Below are 20,275 nucleotides of genomic sequence, written 5' to 3'. Positions count from 1 at the left end.
TCGCCCCAAGGCTCGGTGATATTGCCGTCATTATTTACCATATTTACATCTGATTGTACCCCCATACATGTGGACAGTAGTGATAAGCTTTACACATTTGCTGACGACAAGGCTTTGGCTGGCCTCATTACAGAAGATCAGGACACAATCTATAAGCAAGAAGTGAACAGAATGGTTACATGGTGTGATGATAATAACTTGTTTTTAAATGTAAAGAATACAAAAGAAATGATAGTTGATTTTCAGGACAAACAAAATCAGTCCACCTCCGTTAAAAATCAAAGGTGAGGAGGTTGAAAGGGTAAATAGTTGTAAATATCTTTGGATCCTTCTTACAAACATGGTTTCTTGGGATGACCATGTGAATATGTTAAACCGTAAATGTCGGCAAAGATTGTATTTTCTGCGTAAGTTGCATAGAGCTAATGTATCCGGGAACAATTTGCATATGTTTTTCAGATCAACGGTAGAGTCAATCATTTGTTATTGTATTCCTTGCTGGGGCGGTAGTATTTCCTATTCTAATAAAGTTCAGATAAATCGCGTCAACAAAGCTGCTAGGAATATTCTAGGCGTACCATTGTATAGTTTTGATGACTTGTATATGAAATCAGTGAAAAACAAATCTACAACTATATTGTCTGACAAAACGCATCCACTGAATAGTAATTTCATTAAAATGAGGTCTGGTACCAGATACCATTCAATCAGGCGTCGCACAAACAGGTTTAGAAATACTTTTGTACCCTCAGCAGTGAGGATCCCCCCAATTTTCTAACAGGTGAAAATTCATCGATGGCTACTGTCATGATTATTTTAAATTGTACTGTTGCTGATCGACAAGTGCTATGTCTGTTATCTGGAACTGTGCATTTTAATCTGTGTGACGTCACTTTTTCTGATTCAGTGGGGACTAAACGTATCTATTTTCTCGTCACGTGACGTATTCTGGCGAATGGCCACACTGAATGAGCATGTGGCGTGTTGTAATCACCTTTATAACACGCCACATGCCCATTCCGTGTCGCGATTCGCAAGAATACGTCTAGATATGTCTAGTCCCCACTGAATCGACAAAAGTGAGGTCAGAGGGTGTTTTTGAAAGGCTATTTCCCTAGGGAAATAATTTTGACCAAATTTCGAAAAGTGTCCGGTCACGTGACCGTAGTGTCGTCTGCAGCTTTCAAAGAATGGCCGGTGACTAGAACGTGATCTGCATCCGGGATGAGCGACGAGCCTCTCTCTAAAACAGATTTTCAAACATTCCAACAGCGTAGGAGCTTGAATAGCTCACCGACGAAAAAGATTCAAGTGCAACCAAGGATGTTGCTAGGTATGCTTTGAATATTTTTGAATGACAGTGGTACCTCGTACAACTTTAACCGCTGTGGAAATATCGCCAAGTAAATTTGTCACCATGGACTGTTGCGGTGCAAAATATCAAAACCCATTGAAAACTATGACATATAAATACAACATGAGCGTGTGGTGTGTTATAAAACACCTATAACCTGGTCTTTCTTCGGGCTATAGCGCCCGTTCATTACCCCTCGTGGCCGTGTGTTACCAGAAACACATCGCTATACCCCTCGGCCTACGACATCGGGGAATAGCGATGTGTTTCCGGTAACAAACGGCCCCTCGGGGTAATAAACGGGCGCTATAGCCATCATGACCAGGTAATTGGTGTTTATTATAACACGCCACATGCTCATTCGGTGTCGCGATTCGCCAGAATACGTCACGTGACGAGAAAATAGATACGTCTAGTCCCCACCGGATCGACAAAAGTGACGTCAGAGGGTATTTTTTGAAAAGCTATTTCCCTAGGGAAATAGTTGTGACCAAATTTGGAAAAGTGCCCGGTCACCGTAGTGTCGTCTGCAGCTTTGCAACAATGGCGGGTGACTAGAACGTGATGTGCGTCCGGGATAGGTGACGACACATTCTCTAAAACAGATTTTCCAACATTTTCCAACATTCCAACATCGTAGGAACTTGAACAGCTCATCGACGGAAAAGATTAAGGTGCAACTAATAATGTCGTTAGGTATGCTTATTTTTTGAAACAAAGTGGTACCACGTAAAACTGAACCGCTGTGGAAACATCGCCCAGTAAACTTGTCACAATGGATTGTTGCGGTGCAAAATATCAATACACGTTAAAAACTATATAACAATTACAACATGAGCATGTGGTGTGTTATAAAACACCAATAGCCTGGTCTTTATTCGGGCTATAGCGCTCGTCTATTACCCCTCGTGGCCCCGTGTTACCAGAAACACATCGCTATACCCCTCGGCCTACGACCTCGGGGAATAGCGATGACATGTGTTTCTGGTAACGTTAGGCCCCTCTGGGTAATAAACGGGCACTATAGCCCTCATGAGCAGGTAATCGTTAAATAATAACACATGAGAGCGAGGGCAATATCACGATTTATTGCCTGCCGAAGGGATGGTGGTCATGATCGAAATACTGATGATACGGCACGGGCATCATCAGTATTTCGATCATGACCACCAGCCCGAGGGCAGGCAAAAAATCGTGATATTGCCCTCGCTCTAGTGTGTTATTATTTTTATTACACCGAACAAGCAAACATGCAAAGAAACAAAAACACAAAGATTTTTTCGAGTACAGTTCGCCTTCTGAGTCCGGACCTCAGCGTAAAATGTTGTCAGTGCCGAGTCTAGGGTTGTCGCCAAAGTTTGCCGATCTCCTCGGTGGCGTATCCAAATATGTTGCTTGCATAGTCGCTGAACACAGAAATTGCATTCATGTTGCCATTTTCGTTCGTTTGCTGTTTACTTGTCTAACTGTGCCAGTGACAGCTCTGCATGACGTTTCGCAGCAATAAGTTGCCCGGCGGCCGACTGCAAAGTACAAGAAGCGAACGACAATTAGTTTTGCGCAGAAAGGATGCGCAATAAGTAAAATGACGTCATCCATGTAATATCAAATGCAGAGGGCATCATCAAGTTCGCAGAGGGCATCATCACATTCGCAGAGGGCATCATCACGTTCTTTTACATGTCACGTGAGTTGTGTTTAACCAATGGCAGTGCACGCTGAATGAGTGAGGTGTAATAAATGTTTATATCGAACGCCATTGTCACAATGACTTTCTTTCATTTATATCATTCCCCATCGAAAAATATAGTACACAATCACTGACACCAAATAGAACAAAACATGTTTATAATGATGAAAGATTTCTTCTTACCGCTGTAATATGAGGTTATTACGAAAATACGCGCTTCTGCAAGTTTTGGAGTGTGTGCACTACACACATACGTACGTACAGAGCGCGCGCGAGACTTGTTCTGGCACTCGTCCAAGGGGTCTACAGTGAACGCGCAGATATAGCCGCAGGGAATGGGGTGCCTTGAAACCGTACGTGTTACGGAACGGGCGCGCGTTCCGTACGGCTTTTTTAGCGCACGCTAAATTCTATTGTTCTCGATGGTAGATGTATAATAATAGCAGTTATTAATAATAATATGACGATGAATTAGTCAAAGTAACACATTATATCGTGTTTTGGTCTATCTTCATATACTTGTAACCGATGGGAGAGTGCACAAAGCCGTTCACTATGAAGTATGCCGTCTGCCCAAGCTATAATTTCAGATTTACAGTACGCGACGACCCATTAACACGTAATACGCGAGACTTGAGCGTATACTAAGGGACAGAAAATGAACAAAGCGCATCGTTAAAATTTGTTTTGCTCGCCCGATAATGCAGAGTGTGAAAATAAATCCATTTCATACTGGTGTCTCACACTCCAAGGGTACCAGAGACGTGAAAATAAACAATGAAATATGCATTACATTGATAGTTGAGCTTACGCACAGTGATGTTGTTGTTGTTGTTGTTGTTGTTGTTGTTGTTGTTGTTGTTGTTGTTGGTCTTGTTGTTGTTGATAATGATGATGATGATGATGATGATGATAATGATGATGATGATGATCATCATCATCATCATCATCATGATCATTATCATTATCATCATGATCATCATCATCATTATGATAACGATGATGATGGTGATGATGATGGTGATTATGATGGTGATCATCATCATCATCATCATCATCATCATCATCATCATCATCATCATCATCACACCACAGTCACCACTAACATGATCGTCACGTGGTCGTCGTCTTCGACATCATCATTATCATCAATACCATCAAGAACATTTATTGTGTAAAAGGAACACTACAGAATTTACACAGAAACCTACAACTATTAACTGCATGAAGAATCAAAATACAGGCAGTTTGATTTGTGTCACTTACAATATATGCTGATTTTGTTTTACTCAGTCAGCGAATTGTGTAAAATTTTTAGGGCACTGTTGTTGCTAGAACCGAGACATGAATACTGATCTTCCATAGCGTAGTCAATTTGCTTTCCACGAGCTCTCCACTTTTCCCCACTGAATAGTACATTTACGTTTATGCACATTTAAAGTGATATACAACTCGAGTAATTGCGCTTGAAAGAGTTCGTTTAATAGGCTCTGTCCTGATATGTATTCCTGTATTTCACTTGCGCACACTGAGGTAGTAAAGTCTAGCCGGTAATTTGCGGACGTTGTTCAAGGGTTAAAATGAATGTAAAAGGTGACGATCTGTGCACAACGCGATGAATGCCCGTGCTTTAATGAGCTGTTTTGTTTACGCCAAATATAAGAAGTAATTTATTGTAGACTTTACGTAGCGAAGATATACAGCAGTCTGTCCCTGAGTTGACTTTGAAGCGATGCCGGCTCGGTCAAGCCTCGTGATCATCGTCAAGGAGGATGTCTTCAAATCGTTGAATTTTAATTGCCATTCTCTTTTTCTCGTCACTAAGGAGAATCATTATCTGCCCACGGTTTGAGTCGCCTGACACTGAGTTAGTCTTAAATTCCTTAAAATTTATTTTACTCTAGTCCCTCGACTAACGCCTTTGCAAGCGCACAAGATGTCACTGCTCGCGTGTCAAAATTGACGGCATATACCCAGCCAACACAACTTGTGTCGTATTTCAGAATTTCGAAGTAATTCTTCTTCTTCTTCTTCTTTTTTTTGCAACTTTCCTTCACTAAAACTTGATGGATTTCACTGAGATGCGCTCTGCCGCAAACGCAGAAAATAGGATACTTTTCTCCGTAGTGTACTCGCCTCTCCCTGCATTGTATGTGAAGGAACCCGGAATATGATGGACCACGACACAAACAAATCTGCTTGTATAGATATAAATGAAACTAATATATGATTCCTGTGCACATGTTAATCAAAGCTTGTTTGTCACTCTAATATAAGTCAATCAGTGTCCGTTTTCCATAAAACCTTGCGGTAGTCAGAGTACGACACTTTGTTCAGCAGCAGGTCCATTCAATTAAATATTCTGTTGTCACAGAGGGCGCGTTTCACACTCTCGATTACAAATAAAACGTTAACATTAGTTGAAAAGCCCACATTGGCTAGTCACACAGGCAAACCACCGTGACGCACATTCGTGTCTCGGGTGTGCTACAGTTAATACAACGTTATGGTCGGTGTACGGTTTGCTTTCTTAATCATATTTATGGACATGCCAGTTAAAATATGCGTAAATTATGAAGAGGACGAATGATTGGCAGCCTGAGGAAGTGACCGCTCGGAACAAACATCGTGACTTTAATGGAGCGCAGTATACAGACAGAAAGAGCGAAAAATCAAGCTAATTCGAAAAGAGGGGATCTCTGAAGACAGGTGGTAAGTGATGAGAAGCTCAACTCGATTTTGCAAGAGGAAAAAAATGCTCTGTCCTATCACGATTTGTTCGGACAGTTCGATTTTATTGGCGGAACATTGGCTTTTGGTATCACAACGGTGTAGGCAATAGACGTCAGTGAATCAATCCGTCGTCACAGAATATCAGAGTTGGAAGTTGTCTCGTGCTTACACGTGTGCCCATACACAGAAAGTACATACTCTCTCAAAAATTGCAAACGTTTCAGTCGGCAAACACCATAAAATGTTGCTCACATTAACTTTCAAGGAATTTTAGATATTTGTCGTGGACAGACTTTTGCAGACCGTCCAGAGTGGGACTACTAGTTCAACGAGGACCACCTTTGTCTACAAATGTTTTTCAGAGAATTTGACGGCGTCTTGATATATTTGCCTCTTTTAAATGTCAGCTATCTTGAACCGGGTTAAAAAAAACCCACGCCGATACTTTATTAATCAGAGCGTGGTCTTCATTTCTATATGTTCATACTATACTTAAACAGTCTTTTGGTATTTCTTGTGACTTTTGTGGTTGCATCATGCCGAAAAGTAGAAGAGCCCGGGTGTCGATTGCAAAACATATTGAGAATATGTGTAACATAAATGCTTTCGAGTTCATATTTGTACAGCCTAAGGTAAAATTACGTGAGCGCATTCACTCCGCTCAAAGTTCGTAAGGTTAATGAAGTGACACGTTTTCATTTGTTAGCAGAGTAAACAGTCGAACGCAAGGCTATCACCATCACATCAATGCATTCAGAAAACTATTTCGATTTTGAAATGTACAACAACAACTACAGCAATTTCAGCGGCAATTACACCATCGATGATATGCCCTTGTTCGATGATGTTGCCCTGGCCAAAGTGATCATATGCTGCGTCATGATCTTGTTCTCGACGCTGGGAAACGTGGCCACCTTCACCACGCTGTACCGCATCCGACGGAGGAAGTCGACTATCAACACGCTCATCCTCCATCTCGCCATCGCTGATCTCACCGTCACGTTCACGCTCATGCTTTCCAACGCGGTGTGGTATGGAACCGTTAAGTGGCTCGGGGGTAATTTCCTGTGCAAAATCGTCAAGTTCCTGGTCATGTTCGGGCTTTATCTTTCGACGTTCATTATGGTGGCGATCAGCATCGACCGGTACATCGCCATTATACACCCATTTAGCAGAAATCAAGGTCCTCGCCGCGTGCGAATCATGATCATCGTATCTTACATCGCCAGTGCTTTTTTCAGCATTCCTCAGGTTGGTGTATTTTATGAATCTTCCATCCCCCGTTCATACTCAAAACACGTTCATGAAAAACGATGCCGCCCCACGTTTATCGCCCGTTTTGATTTCTCAACATTTTTTTCGTAGGATTCGTGCCGGATGTAGTACTTAGTTCACTTAATTGCCAGGAGATTGAATCAACCATTGCTAATACGAATTTTACAGCCTGCCGTGTAAATAACAGGGGTATTGACATTTCCTTGGTGATAGGAAATCGTTCAACACCTGTAAGAAATCGTTTTTCTTGCTGTTATTGAAATGTGAGCGAGTGCATATGAGAAGCAACGTTTATACAGAGATGACCCTGCAAAAATTGCTAAGCTCGTTTAACCGGCGCAAGTTGAAAATTAACTATAGGGCCTACATGAAAGCTACAGCACCTGTCGTGATTGGCCGCGATTTCCGTAACAATTTCTCATATGCATGATATAATAAAAACATGGCAATCTTTCGAATTTTCACTATTCAGAATACACCTCCTGTTCCATAAGCTAGGTAAGTAAACTCTCATCAACTTAGGGAGGCAAGGTCGGTCACACAGACCGTATGCCACTCTAGATGTGAGTCGCGCTATTAACAAATGGAGAGCTGTTATGGACGACCTGCTATGTAAACCGCCTCTGGTCATTGCCACTCGCACATCCGCCAAACGACCAAAGCAGTTTGCTATCGCGCGCAATCTTGTCTCCCAAATAATATCCAATGTATTTTAGATGACGAGAAAATTGAACAGCAATTAAGTTAGCATACATTTCTATCTAGACCCTTAATATCGAGGGTAAAATCTTGCTGCAATGGTAAATGACATCCTTGATATTTAGCGATGCATGTCCAAATATCCGTTGATATCGATAGCATTAAACGGAATTGAATGAGCGAGCATCTCGTATTATAGTCACAAGCATAACAGGAAATTACTGAGATCATCATTCAAAAGCGCTTGAGTGTAATCATATTTTACACGAATATCCATGATATTGTATTTCAATCACGTTTGGAAATAAAGAGTTTATACAAAAGATAATCTAACATATATACGGGTATACTGTCATACTCTTAACTGACTCACGCAGTCGCCCGAACGACGCTACTCGAAGCAAGGGAAAGACTATACATTCACCGAAGCAAGTAGACATAATTTAGTTTGGACTTATATTTCAAGTTTAATTCCCCTTTTGTAACCAGGTAACCTAGAACACTCATGTAACAGTAACTGCGCAAACGGTATAATTTTTGTCGGGAAGATTGGCTTGTATAACGAATGGAGATATGGTGGGTGGCCTACAGGCTTCAATTTAATTGGCAAGGCAGCGCGACTCGGAATGCCATCCAACATATAACTCACTCCCGGGTAGTATCATTAGAGATAAGTTCATATTTTTCTGGCGCTTCAAAATGTAAGAGATCATAGAAAAAGATGACAGGAAAGACCTTTGAGTTATAAAAACAATGCGTTATGAAAACATTTCGCGTCAAATCTGCCTTATTTCAATGTTTACGGCAATACTTGGTAATTTAAAACTTAAAGTGCTAGCAATAACCCCCTTGTAGGTACTAGGTAACTGTAAGCAAGTGTCTTTGGAAGAAAACCTGTATTTCATAGTTACCGAAACACTTTTTAAAATCGCCATGTATTGTCGTCGATATCGTATGTGATGATAGTCTAATTTCAAAAAAGTTGTTCACAAAGATACAAAGTGCGATAAGTTTTGTCATCTCAGTTTGTCAGGCCCTGTTGGTATTCAAAGGGATTATTTTTTGCTGAGACTGAGTGAAATATTACTTCGATACATAAAGGAAAAATATTCATGCCATTTCAGAATAAAAAGGTAGCTAGGACTGTCGTCACGTTCACACCTCTTTAAACCATATCACCCTGACTCGACAGACACGGATCAGTGCTAATGAAATGGGGTAGACTTACTTCAAATAGTCATTTAAATGTCTTGAGTACCAGTCTTCCGTAAAAGTGTTAACAGGAGCAACTTACACGCGGCCGTACCAGTGATCATGTGACCTTTTGGCGCCAAATGATAATCAATGAATTCGTGGTCAGCTCGACTAATTAGGATGATCCCCATCGAAAGTGTATGATTTAATTTTCCGTTTCTGTTCAAGGCTTGCTCAGTATCGTATTTAATAGCTAGTGTTTTTACAACTAATACCGAAGGATCTCAATCGTGTTTTAGCAATCTTTGCCGTACTTTGATTTCACTCAATGTACATAATCCATACCTGATCCATTTTAAACAATCAGTACAAGTACATAGCCACCCAGTACTGTCAAACTGATCGCTATTTTTTCAAGGAAATCGATCTTACCCCGTAATCAATTTATCATTTCGTGTTCATTTTTTAGTTTGTCTGTGTATCAAATTGTGTCTGGTACCAAGCAACTTCATTGAGATACAATGCGCCCGACAGACATTTGAACTCTCAAACTTTTACAATATTCTTTTAGCCTACCACTTCCGGCGGTTCATTTTGAAGCTTCTGGAGTAAAAAAGTTTTCACCATCTTAGTTTTCTGCAATTCGGGCATTTTATTTTTCCCCATAGAGATAACGCAGGGATGGCGGCCATTTTGAATTTCAAATATCAGTGTAAATATTAGGTAATTTGTTTCTTGAGTATCACACTTTGAAGGATGACCCTCTATTCTTAATCTTGATTTTGGAAGAGAATAGCTGAAAGTTTGTTTGATGAAAGATTTAGCAAATAGTTGAAAAAAGAAAAACCACTCAGAAATGAAAATTAACTTTCTTATGGAAGTATTGTCGTTATACAACTTGTTATGTACTATAAAAAGCGCATACATTTAGCGTTTAAGAATCCATAGCCGGCTCGCTGAGGTCGTATATATGTTGTGAAACAGGTATTGATTAAAATGGCACGACTGCGTGTGTGATCAATTATAGCGGAGAGGTTCTAAAGTTCAGATCGAGTCTAACAACATGCTTACCTCCGACAGCTGAAATGAAAATTGATAGTGGGTTGTGAAGGCATGCAACAAGATACGCAAATGTATACTTCAAGTAAACCAAAAACTCATCAATAATTGCAGCAACTCTGATCAAACAAATTGGTGCCGACTTATGTGAGATATTCAATTTATGTAAAATAAATCAATTGTACAATTTAGCCCTTCCTTGGCAAACTGCAACAAAAACTTGTCTTGTACCATAATAAGCTGAAAAACTAATTTTAGTGAATTTATCTACAAGAATCGCAATCTTCACTCAATTAAGATCGCTTACCAAACAAATCGTAAAATCTACAAATGCAATCAAAAATTAACAAATCAATGTCTATTTCTAATATTGATATTACCTCGCATAATGCGTGCCTCGTCGTGTTATTCTTGAAACTAATAATCAAAGATATACCCAAGCATGCCAAAGTTCGTCATTTATACAAAAAACACCCTGTATCATGCAATTCGCAACAACAAAGAACTTAGTAACCTTGATATTTTCTTTATGTGAAAATGCATCCATTGCGGCATATGTAATAATGTATGCTACATTATGCAGATTATTGGCACTCATGCGTGCCTTTGTATGTCTCTTGAGTCTCAATGTTGGACTGGAATTCTCAGGTACAATGTTTTGACTTCTGACCTCTGTACTTGGCAACCAGCTTTGTCAAGCAGTACCACTTCAATTTCCACTTAATCATCTGGCTAATCATCAGCCTGCAGGGTATTTTCTTTGATTTTTTCGGTAATGGCGTGATAGTGACATGTATTGTTACGTAAGAGGCCGTTTTTGAACTGCAGATCATATAAAAAGAAACAGCAAATGAATAAATATTTCGTGCTAGGCAGCATCATTTCTTATTTAAATCAACTTCCATAGATCTCATCATCATTATCATCATCATCGTCGTCGTCGCCGTCATCGTCAATATCAGCATCACAGATTGTCTAAATCCACAAGATTTGAAATGGTCCAACAAATCATTGAACTATTCATGTATTAGAATAATCATTATAATAGAAATGTTGTCAGATGTTCAAAACATTAACAAAGAAACGAAGAAGTCATCACTGGACAATATTTCACTGCTTGACGCATTTCCACAGAGATTAGTAGTAAGTGTGATGTACTATTACTGTTCGGAAATGAACACGTAAGCATCTTTGGAAATTCCTTGTGGCAGTAGCGAGTGTACGACAAGTGGGGCAAAAGTAAATACTTCAAGTATGAAAATAGATTTGTCTGTTTTGGAAATCTACCGATCTGAGTCTTTCAAAACCTATTAAGGTTTACAAGGTTAAACGCTTGCAAAATATGAGTCTACCTGAAAAGTCAGCAAACATTGGAGGTGTGTAAATCGTGTGTAAAACTTGAGAAATTGTAATTGAAAGTATATTCTCATACATATGCGTATGGTTGCAGCACAAAGTTCAGAGATTTTATATTTCAACTAATGCTTTTGTTCATTAAACCTTAGATATCGTCTTAAGTTAAGACTGATTAATATTTGTGTTTCATATGTTTATATATATATATATATATATATATATATATATATATATATATATATATATTATCGCACGTGAATAGAAGGCACGTTATCTAACGGTCGTTGCTCCTCTTATCAATACGCCCTCAGCAATTTCAATGTTACCAAAGTTGATTTTTCTCTTATTATAGGTTTCGAGAAGCAATTACCATAATACAATGGTGACATGCATGCTTTCGATCGATTAACTTCTTACATTTTTGTGAAAGTACGAAAGGTCAAAATGAGAAAGACAATGCAGATCCAGTATGGAGGGGTTTTTAGCTTTCATAACTTTTCAATATTGGTTTTAGCAAGCAGTAGACCAAATGTTCATCGGCCGTGCAAATTAGATATCATGATGTAATTTATCAATTTTTGTTGGAGAGGAATTTTCTTATCAGATTCTCCTCATAGTTTATTGCGTGCACGTTTTTCCTCTTAGGAGCCCCTCTATTGAAACTGCATATATCCCAAGCTATTAAATGATAAACTGTTCGTCTTCGTTAACATAACGGGAGTTCAAGTATCTAAATGCACATAAACTCGTATAATTTACCATTCTGTAATGCACTGTTACAGTGACGTAATCGTTTTATGTTCAGAAATGTGGAAAAGGTATTGGCAAAGTAAGGCAAGCTAAAGGTATCTACTTTTCAGTTGTTTATTTTTTCCATAAATTCATTATTCATTATTATCTATCCGTCTACCTACCAATCCATTATCATTTATTTTCATATTTATTTATTTATTGCCCCCACCCTTCCGCTGCAAATGTTCATCTTTAGTGTTTCAGGGAGAAAGCGTTGTGAAAATTGTGTCATAGTATAGTCACGGTGTTAATAGGAATCGCACACTCGAACGCACAATCAAGTGAATACGGAGGGGATGTAAATTCTTGTGGCAAAATTAGAACTGAAACACAAGAAGTATCCGACAAAAATTCTACGAGGGCATGTTAAATCCAAACAATGATAAAATAGATCGAGTTGCTTCGTTGATAAAGCGAAAAAAAGCTATAACAGTGGAGAAAATATCAATAAGCTCTCCATCAAATGTCTGATTAAGGGTATATGTGGCTGAATTCCTTGTAAAATAGAGAATAGGTATGTAGGCTGTAAAATGTTTGCAATAACTGAATTTGGAGACGAGCGTGATTTTTTTGCTTTTCTGAAAAGAACAGGCTCTCTAACGAGCAGACGCTATTTTATTCTATCAACTTTTGAATTCTTTCTTCCTTAGAGGTAGAATGCGCCTCGGAAACCCTGTTGGGTTTTTCAATTGCTACACGTACTTATGTGGACCCATTTTGAAGCCCTTTCAGTAAATGAGATTCTGTAACGTCAAATTCAAATATCATATTTCCTTGTAGAGTTAACACATGGTACAGCGGCAATGCTGGATTTCAAATGTCGGTAAATTTCAGGTAATTTGATTTTCCGATTATAACCTCTGCACGATGACACTTATGTTTATTATTTACTCAGGAAGAAAACTTTCAGAGTTCACCAGAGGAAAGAGAGAGCAAGAATTCAAGATTATCTGTATCTTGGCGCTCATTACCTTGACTTTAAATTATTACCGCTTGTGACTGAATCAGATATTCTTATAAAATCGCCAGTGCATATACAGATAGATACTGACATTTTAGACTTTGGGATGAACATCATGATTTTGTGCGATTGGTTAGAATTAGAATATTCTAATATTTGTCGCCAAACAAAATGTAACGTATATTTCAAGGTAGACAAAGCACTTGTATCTCTTCTAATTCGACCCTTTCCACCTGTCAGTTCTATGATGTTTCTACAAAGTCATCGCGGGATGGTGTTTCACAACTTTTTCACTCCACATTTCTCATGTATTTTTTTAAGTTTTTATGCGTCTTGAAAGTGAAAGAATTCAGCTTTTGATCAAAATTATCTTCATTAAACCTCCCACCATGCTCTTACAGAATCAACAATAAAAATAAGGGGTCACCGTGCAAAGTTTGGTACTGGACAAACAAATTATCTGTTTTTTTAACGATATTTGAAATTCAAAATGGCCGCCATCACTGTGTTAACTGTACGGAAAAAATACAATTTTAGATTTTCGAAAAACTATGACGGTGAAAATTTCCTTTCTCCAAGAGCTTTAAGTTAGCCCCCACATGCAGTAGACCAGAAAAGTACTGTAAAAGGGGAGTGTTAGAGTCCGAAAATCTGTCCTCGAGACGCATTCTACATTAACTCCTAAATCCCATGACCCCTCTTCTGCCGCTTGAATACGGAGCTTCAGACGATAGTGTACACACACTGACTGCCTCAGCGGACAATGATCCCTTCTCAGTGTCACTAGTTACCATTTTAATATTTGTAGGTGTTCTTTCAATTCTCAGAAGCCAACGAAATGACGCATATCTTTAAAGTTAACTTGTGTCCTGCGGATCAGTTTGATAGCCTGACATATGAATTTCACACCTACTTGGTTATCTTATCTACAGATAGACCTTCCTAATACGCATTGTCATATCCTCTATAGACTGACAGTGTGTGACAGTGCTGAAATGCTGGTTCAGTAACCTTTAGGAGGGCAGTATATTGTGAGTGTCCTAAGTACGTATAGGCAAAACGTTCTGGGAGAAATATGACTTTCCATCCAGTTTTTTTTATCCGCATTGTATGAACATAATCTTCAAATCTGCTATCTCTTCATGTGCGTGTTTCAATGCCGACTGTTTTTATTAAAATTCCTGTGTTGTCACTGTCTATTGACACTGTCTATTGACATAACAACAATGAATATGACAGTCTCGCCGATGCGTATCCTGATTAGGGCCTAAGTATGGCAAAGTCTCGCTTCGGTCATTCGCATTGCAGTGCCTCATGCAGTCCAATATCACGACGCATTTATTTGCTTCGTGGCATTTGAGAAGAAAATTAGTAGCTACAGAAGTATTCCCTCTTTTCAAATGCATCACACGAAACTGACCCCGAGGATGATGACGAGAGCATCCTCATTTTTCAAGTCCCGGAGTAATATACGGCATATCAGAACACAGCGGCAAGTAGATGAATCGATCTATTTGATTAACTGTAACGTAAAAGAGAACAAGTGAGATGTTAAAACATATTTGCTTCGAACATTTATCCTTCAAAAACATCGCGTATCAAAGGTTGGCATGTTTCTAAAACCACCGTGAAGGGTTAATATATATATATATATATATATATATATATATATATATATATATATATATATATATATATATATATATATATATATATATATATATAATTATATATATATATATATATTCAGACACTACACATTACTGACTCGTCGTTTCTCATAGTTTAAATGGACATCTCTCTCTCTCTCTCTCTCTCTCTCTCTCTCTCTCTCTCTCTCTCTCTCTCTCCTCTCTCTCTCTCTCTCTCTCTCTCTCTCTCTCTCTCTCTCTCTCTCTCCCGATCTACGTGCACATTACTGTCTTGTAAAAGCGAGCTATCTACAGAACAGCTGTATAATTTATGCTCTGGAGCCCTTCATCCCGTAGATTCATTTCTTCAGAATGTAAACGAGTTGAAGGTTTATTGAGAAGGGGTCTTTATCCGGCATGTTAATGGCTGGGATTCAGAGCGCAAACAAAGAACCCTGGTTCAAGTCCCTTGAAAGTGTGATATCACTACATATAGACAGAGTGTACAGAGACCTTTTCAGCTCAAGCGGCTATAGCTGGAAACCTGGTAATATACTATTCGGCATCAAATCATTGCAATTATCGGGAAGTGAATGGCGCCGAATGTGTTAAGGCTTTATGCTGCAGATGCTTTTACTTCGTAATGAAAACATTGGAAGTTCTTTCATCAAAACCGTTGAATGTAAACTGCCTTTGAAATGATGCAAGGCAAAACAGAGATTATATTCAATTTTCAAGTAATAAGGTGTAAATGGTTCCAGCGTCACACTGGATTCAGAGATTAATATACTCCCAAGGGCATATTTTATAGGTGTGGAATAAACACATTCATAATGCCATGTATACGCATGTACGTGGATTAAACATAGCAGGTGTTCATATACATTTTTTCGACGCTTTCTGGCATAATGTTTGTGATATTTTCCTTGCTTTGCTGAAGGCATAATATTTGACATTTGGTGTGTTCCGTGGACGCACAGTTTATTCAGCTATTCACTATCAACAACGGACAAAAGGGAACACCTACCATTTTACATAGTGTATATCTGTACCAAACATACATAGCCATGCATACATACATACATAGTGTATATCTGTACCAATCATACATATCAATGCATACATACATACATACATACATACATACATACATACATACATACATACATACATACATACATACATACATACATACATACATACATACATACATACATACATACATACATACATACATACATACATACATACATACATACATACATACATACATACATACATACATACATACATACATACATACATACATACATCTATGCCGACATTAACATACATACGCGTACATACCACACACATACATACATACATACATCATATACAGACTACATACATACATAATACATTCATACATACGTGTGTGCGAGCATGCGTACGTTAATATGTACATGTACGCACGTAGATATGAATTATATGTAGATGTAGAAAAGAATTATATATATATATATATATATATATATAATTATATATAGATATATATATATATAATATATATATATATATATGTATATGTATATATATATGTATTCTTTGTTTGATACCATTTCGAAAATATGATATAATATGATATAATGTGTATTATATATAATGTGTATTAATTTGACTAAGTGAATTACAATAATATGCAGTCCTATTTAGGTTGTGTTATCTCTCCCATTATCTTTCTTTGCCCTTTTCTCAAGGAAGCCAATCATTGAAGGTCACGGAGCATTCAAAGATCCCATTTGCCTTTTACCTCAGTTTTATCAAACTGTATCAAACGTGTAAAAGGAAATTAATCACAAAGACAAGCAAATCAAGCCCAAAATGCACCATTTAAATGCAAATGATACACGAGGGAATATGCTTTCTCGTATCAATCAAAAACATCACATTAGAATCGCCTACAGTCAAGCCTTTCTACACTTATTAGTGAAGAGGTTTACGTTCTCAACTATGAATTTTTCATATTCAAAATGAATGTACTCCATCAGGCATAGAGAAAATGTGTAATTATAATTTCCCTGCTGCTATCTGTCATCTCCAATTTAGCTCACGGCTATGAACCCAATTTCTGAGCAAGCTGAGCTTATCGCTCTGTAGACATAGCATTTTCTGTATAAAACACTGAAGTTTTGCAATTATATAAAGTGGAAAGTCAGAAGTTGTTAAACTTTATCCCATGTAAAATTAACGCAATCTTTTTTTCTTTTGCAAATGTTAAGCTACTTCTCTCGATGCATACCAATGAAGCAACTGTTCATTTACAACAACGTCATTTAACAGAGGAAATTCGTTACCTCTTCTGGTTGCATTCTTGTACAGCATTAAACACACGCAAATGTGTGACGTCACGTTTGCTTTCTCCAGCATTCAAAATCAGAGAAAGATATTTCCTCGGTGGGCTGTTGGTAAATAAACGTTGACACCAGACAACAGTGACTCGACAGGCTGTCGTTGAATTGTTCACACCTATATATTATCACCAAAAACGGTCATCGTAGAGAACCAGCCACGTCACCAAATGAACAGAAGAACTTAATTTTCTGCATATGAAAAATTAACTCTCAAATTCTTCCTCCTCTGACATTCAATGAGGGGAGGTAAACTTGAAAAATTGACAAGAAACGGCTGATTGTAAAAGTACTCAGCCCTCTTTATAACCTGAATGAATTCGACATTCATATCTTCCTTGTGAATTTCCAATTGGAAATAATGACGCAGTGATGAATTTTTGTTTTGCCTTTATTTTACCCATCCAGTGCGGTATTAAACAACCAAACATTTTTTTTCTCTGACCGTGAAATTCTATCTCTTTCTCGTTTATTAAGGTCAGGCAGCTCCACACATGCACTCTACAAATTTTGCCGACGATATTGTGAATCATTGAGTTGTATGTTAGCTGTTCGTTTTATAATATTTTCTAAATCGCCTACGCCCTAGTGAGGATATATTTGAACGCACCAAGCAGGAAGCAGGTTAAATAGCATGAAGCACACATTTCAAAGTTGTGCAGGCGATAACCAGAAGCAAATATATCTTGTTTTGTTTACCTTCCAAGAAATAGCACTATCAAGACAAGGGGATGCACCAAGAACGGCAAAAACACAAAAATGTTTAGTCTTTGCAGTCAGCCAGAGACGCTCAACTTAGGCATTCGTTCATGCAAGATAGGTTTATATATCTCACTTTGATCGGAAATTGAAATCCACTTAACTTCCAGGCATAAGATCGCGTCCTCTTGTCCGTGTTTCTTTGAGATTAAAGAAAAGGCTGATGAAGAAGTTAAGAACATGTCTTGGATGATTTTCAGCTATTCCCAGTCAAGTAATGATCAATAATAGGCTAGAAATCAGAGCCCTCCTCCTAAGATAAGTAGATAGACAATTATGTTGACAAGCTTCATTGCAGATTTTGCGAAGTAAACCCGTTTCAACAGCTTGATATCAAACATTAAAGAGGAAGCGAGTTTATGCAAGGGTTATAAGTGGACACCCGTCTATCGTAACCGTGATTAACTTTTTTCATGACAATGAGCAATTGGTAGATTGACAATTATCTGAGTTTTGGTCAAACTAGATAGCATAAAGCTGTCAGTATCCCAATTCCAACACAATGTATAGTACATTTGAAAACCTGATCTACGCATCGTACTTTTCTGTTGTAAAGGAAAGGATACTCGCTCTTAACAATCTAGGTGTTCTCGGTTAATTTGTACAAGAAAGCTGACCAATCACATAATCAAATTACCCACAGTGCTTTTGGAAAATGTATAGTTGGGAAGAAATGTGCGTCGAAGGATAGTAAAAAGGGAAAGGCTACACAAAATATCAAACAACGATTCAATATGAGAGAGATGTTTCGTGAAAATTCAAAATAGCAACCTACAAGGATTTAGCTTAAATCCAAGTAAAATTGAGTTCAGTTCTGAAGATGGCAGACTGCACTTTAATCGTTATATATTAAGTTCAAATTCACAGCCAGTCGAATGTTTCAGACAAAGGGAATCAAACTCATAATTTTTGTCACTTTGGTCTGTCTACAACTCATGGACATCTATTACCACGCGGCGCGAAAACCAATTAGCGTGAGCTATACAAACATGATTGTGCGCAGAAAGAGGTGACCATAGTTTAACAAATACATTTCACTGGGCATCATTTGTCCCGTGTGCCCCTAGGTAATGAGCTCATGTCAATCGTCGAATATTAGTCGGACATTATTCAACAATATTCGTTAGGTCAAAAGTGCCTGTTTATATATTCAAGAAAGGTACGAATGATCGATGATTGGCAGATTACACAGCAAATAAAAACAGATATTAACAACGCTATGAAACCGAAAATGTGTGACTTCGGGTTTTAAGGCTCGAAAGTGAAACACTTTTGCCCCACTTTCCTCACTGAGACCTTTAAACCATTCTCTTCAAAAATTAAATTTTCCTTCTTAAAAAAATAAGACATGGAATTTTACTTACTCCAAAATGATCCAACACAAGTTGTATATCAGAAAAGAAGTGTGCAAATTTGATAGTCAGAATATCTTCCTCGAGGAGCATTCTACTTATAGTTGAAACAATGCTGTTGCGGCAGTTGCGCTGCCTCTGATCTGGGATCTGTTTTCCGTTTGTTGTCGTAGGATATTACCACTTTAGCTGACAAACGCCACTGATGCCGTTTTGGCTCATTTTCATTTTATTTCGTAAAGGCGCACTAACAAATTCCGGTTCTACGGTCGACATACGAAAGGACCTAACAATACAAAAGTTTGTTTCCGCCATGTATGTGACACCGGAGAAGCTCAACATCGCTTTATATTGATTTGCTTGACGTAGAATCTCCCTATGCTTTAATATTTATCTTAAAAGGGGTCGTCGTTCATTGCAAGCGTACGCATGCGACACGTCATCCCTTCAATTTGCTGCTGACCGTCTCCCTACCTCTTTAATCGAACTTCTTTCCTTTGAAATCGATCCCATGATATCTACGTCATTCATCATGTGTGAAGATAATTGATCTGGCGTTGGGGCACATACGTGGACACAGTTACATATGAATCGCAGGCAATCTTAAAGATCTTAATTACCTAGTTCAAGCAGAGTATTTCATTCTTGCAGTTTGCTGTGTAAGTTGTTTTTGTGCTGCATGAAGTTGAGTGTCCAAAACGTGTACAGGACGCACACTCGTTAGTAGAACCGCGATTATACAAATTAAGTTTTGATGACTAAAATTTGTAGTTTTTCCCCTTTCATTGATCTTAGTCAGGTTTATTTGCATTTGTTTACGCGACATGTTATTCTACAGATCCTTATACTCTCTCTCTCTCTCTCTCTCCTCTCTCTCTCTCTCTCTCTCTCTCTCTCTCTCTCTCTCTCTCTCTCTCTCTCTCTCTCTCTCTCTCTCTCCGGAATACATGGTTTGCAAGGCATTGCGTTTCGCATGCCTCAGATGTTTGGTCTATTTATGGGAATATGTCAGTGACTTTCTATGCATTAG

At 38.3% G+C, this 20,275-nt stretch overlaps 1 protein-coding gene across 2 annotated transcripts in view; it reads left to right on the top strand.

Annotated features, from left to right (window-relative positions):
• Nucleotides 1-5,448: 5,448 nt before the first annotated feature.
• The window catches only part of LOC139121871 (gonadotropin-releasing hormone receptor-like), a 40,642-nt gene continuing 25,815 nt past the window's right edge, over nt 5,449-20,275 (top strand). The window contains exons 1-2 of one of the 2 annotated variants that reach the window (XM_070687132.1): nt 5,449-5,756; nt 6,484-7,028. In XM_070687132.1, the coding sequence (XP_070543233.1) occupies nt 6,525-7,028 (504 nt within the window). In that variant the 5' untranslated portion in view covers nt 5,449-5,756; nt 6,484-6,524. The remainder of the gene's footprint in view (nt 5,757-6,483; nt 7,029-20,275) is intronic. The other variant, XM_070687133.1, reaches the window with a different exon arrangement.

This window comes from Ptychodera flava, chromosome 21, assembly GCF_041260155.1.
Source record: "Ptychodera flava strain L36383 chromosome 21, AS_Pfla_20210202, whole genome shotgun sequence".
In the NCBI taxonomy this organism is placed as follows: domain Eukaryota; kingdom Metazoa; phylum Hemichordata; class Enteropneusta; family Ptychoderidae; genus Ptychodera; species Ptychodera flava.
This window is presented reverse-complemented; position numbering and strand designations above follow the sequence as displayed.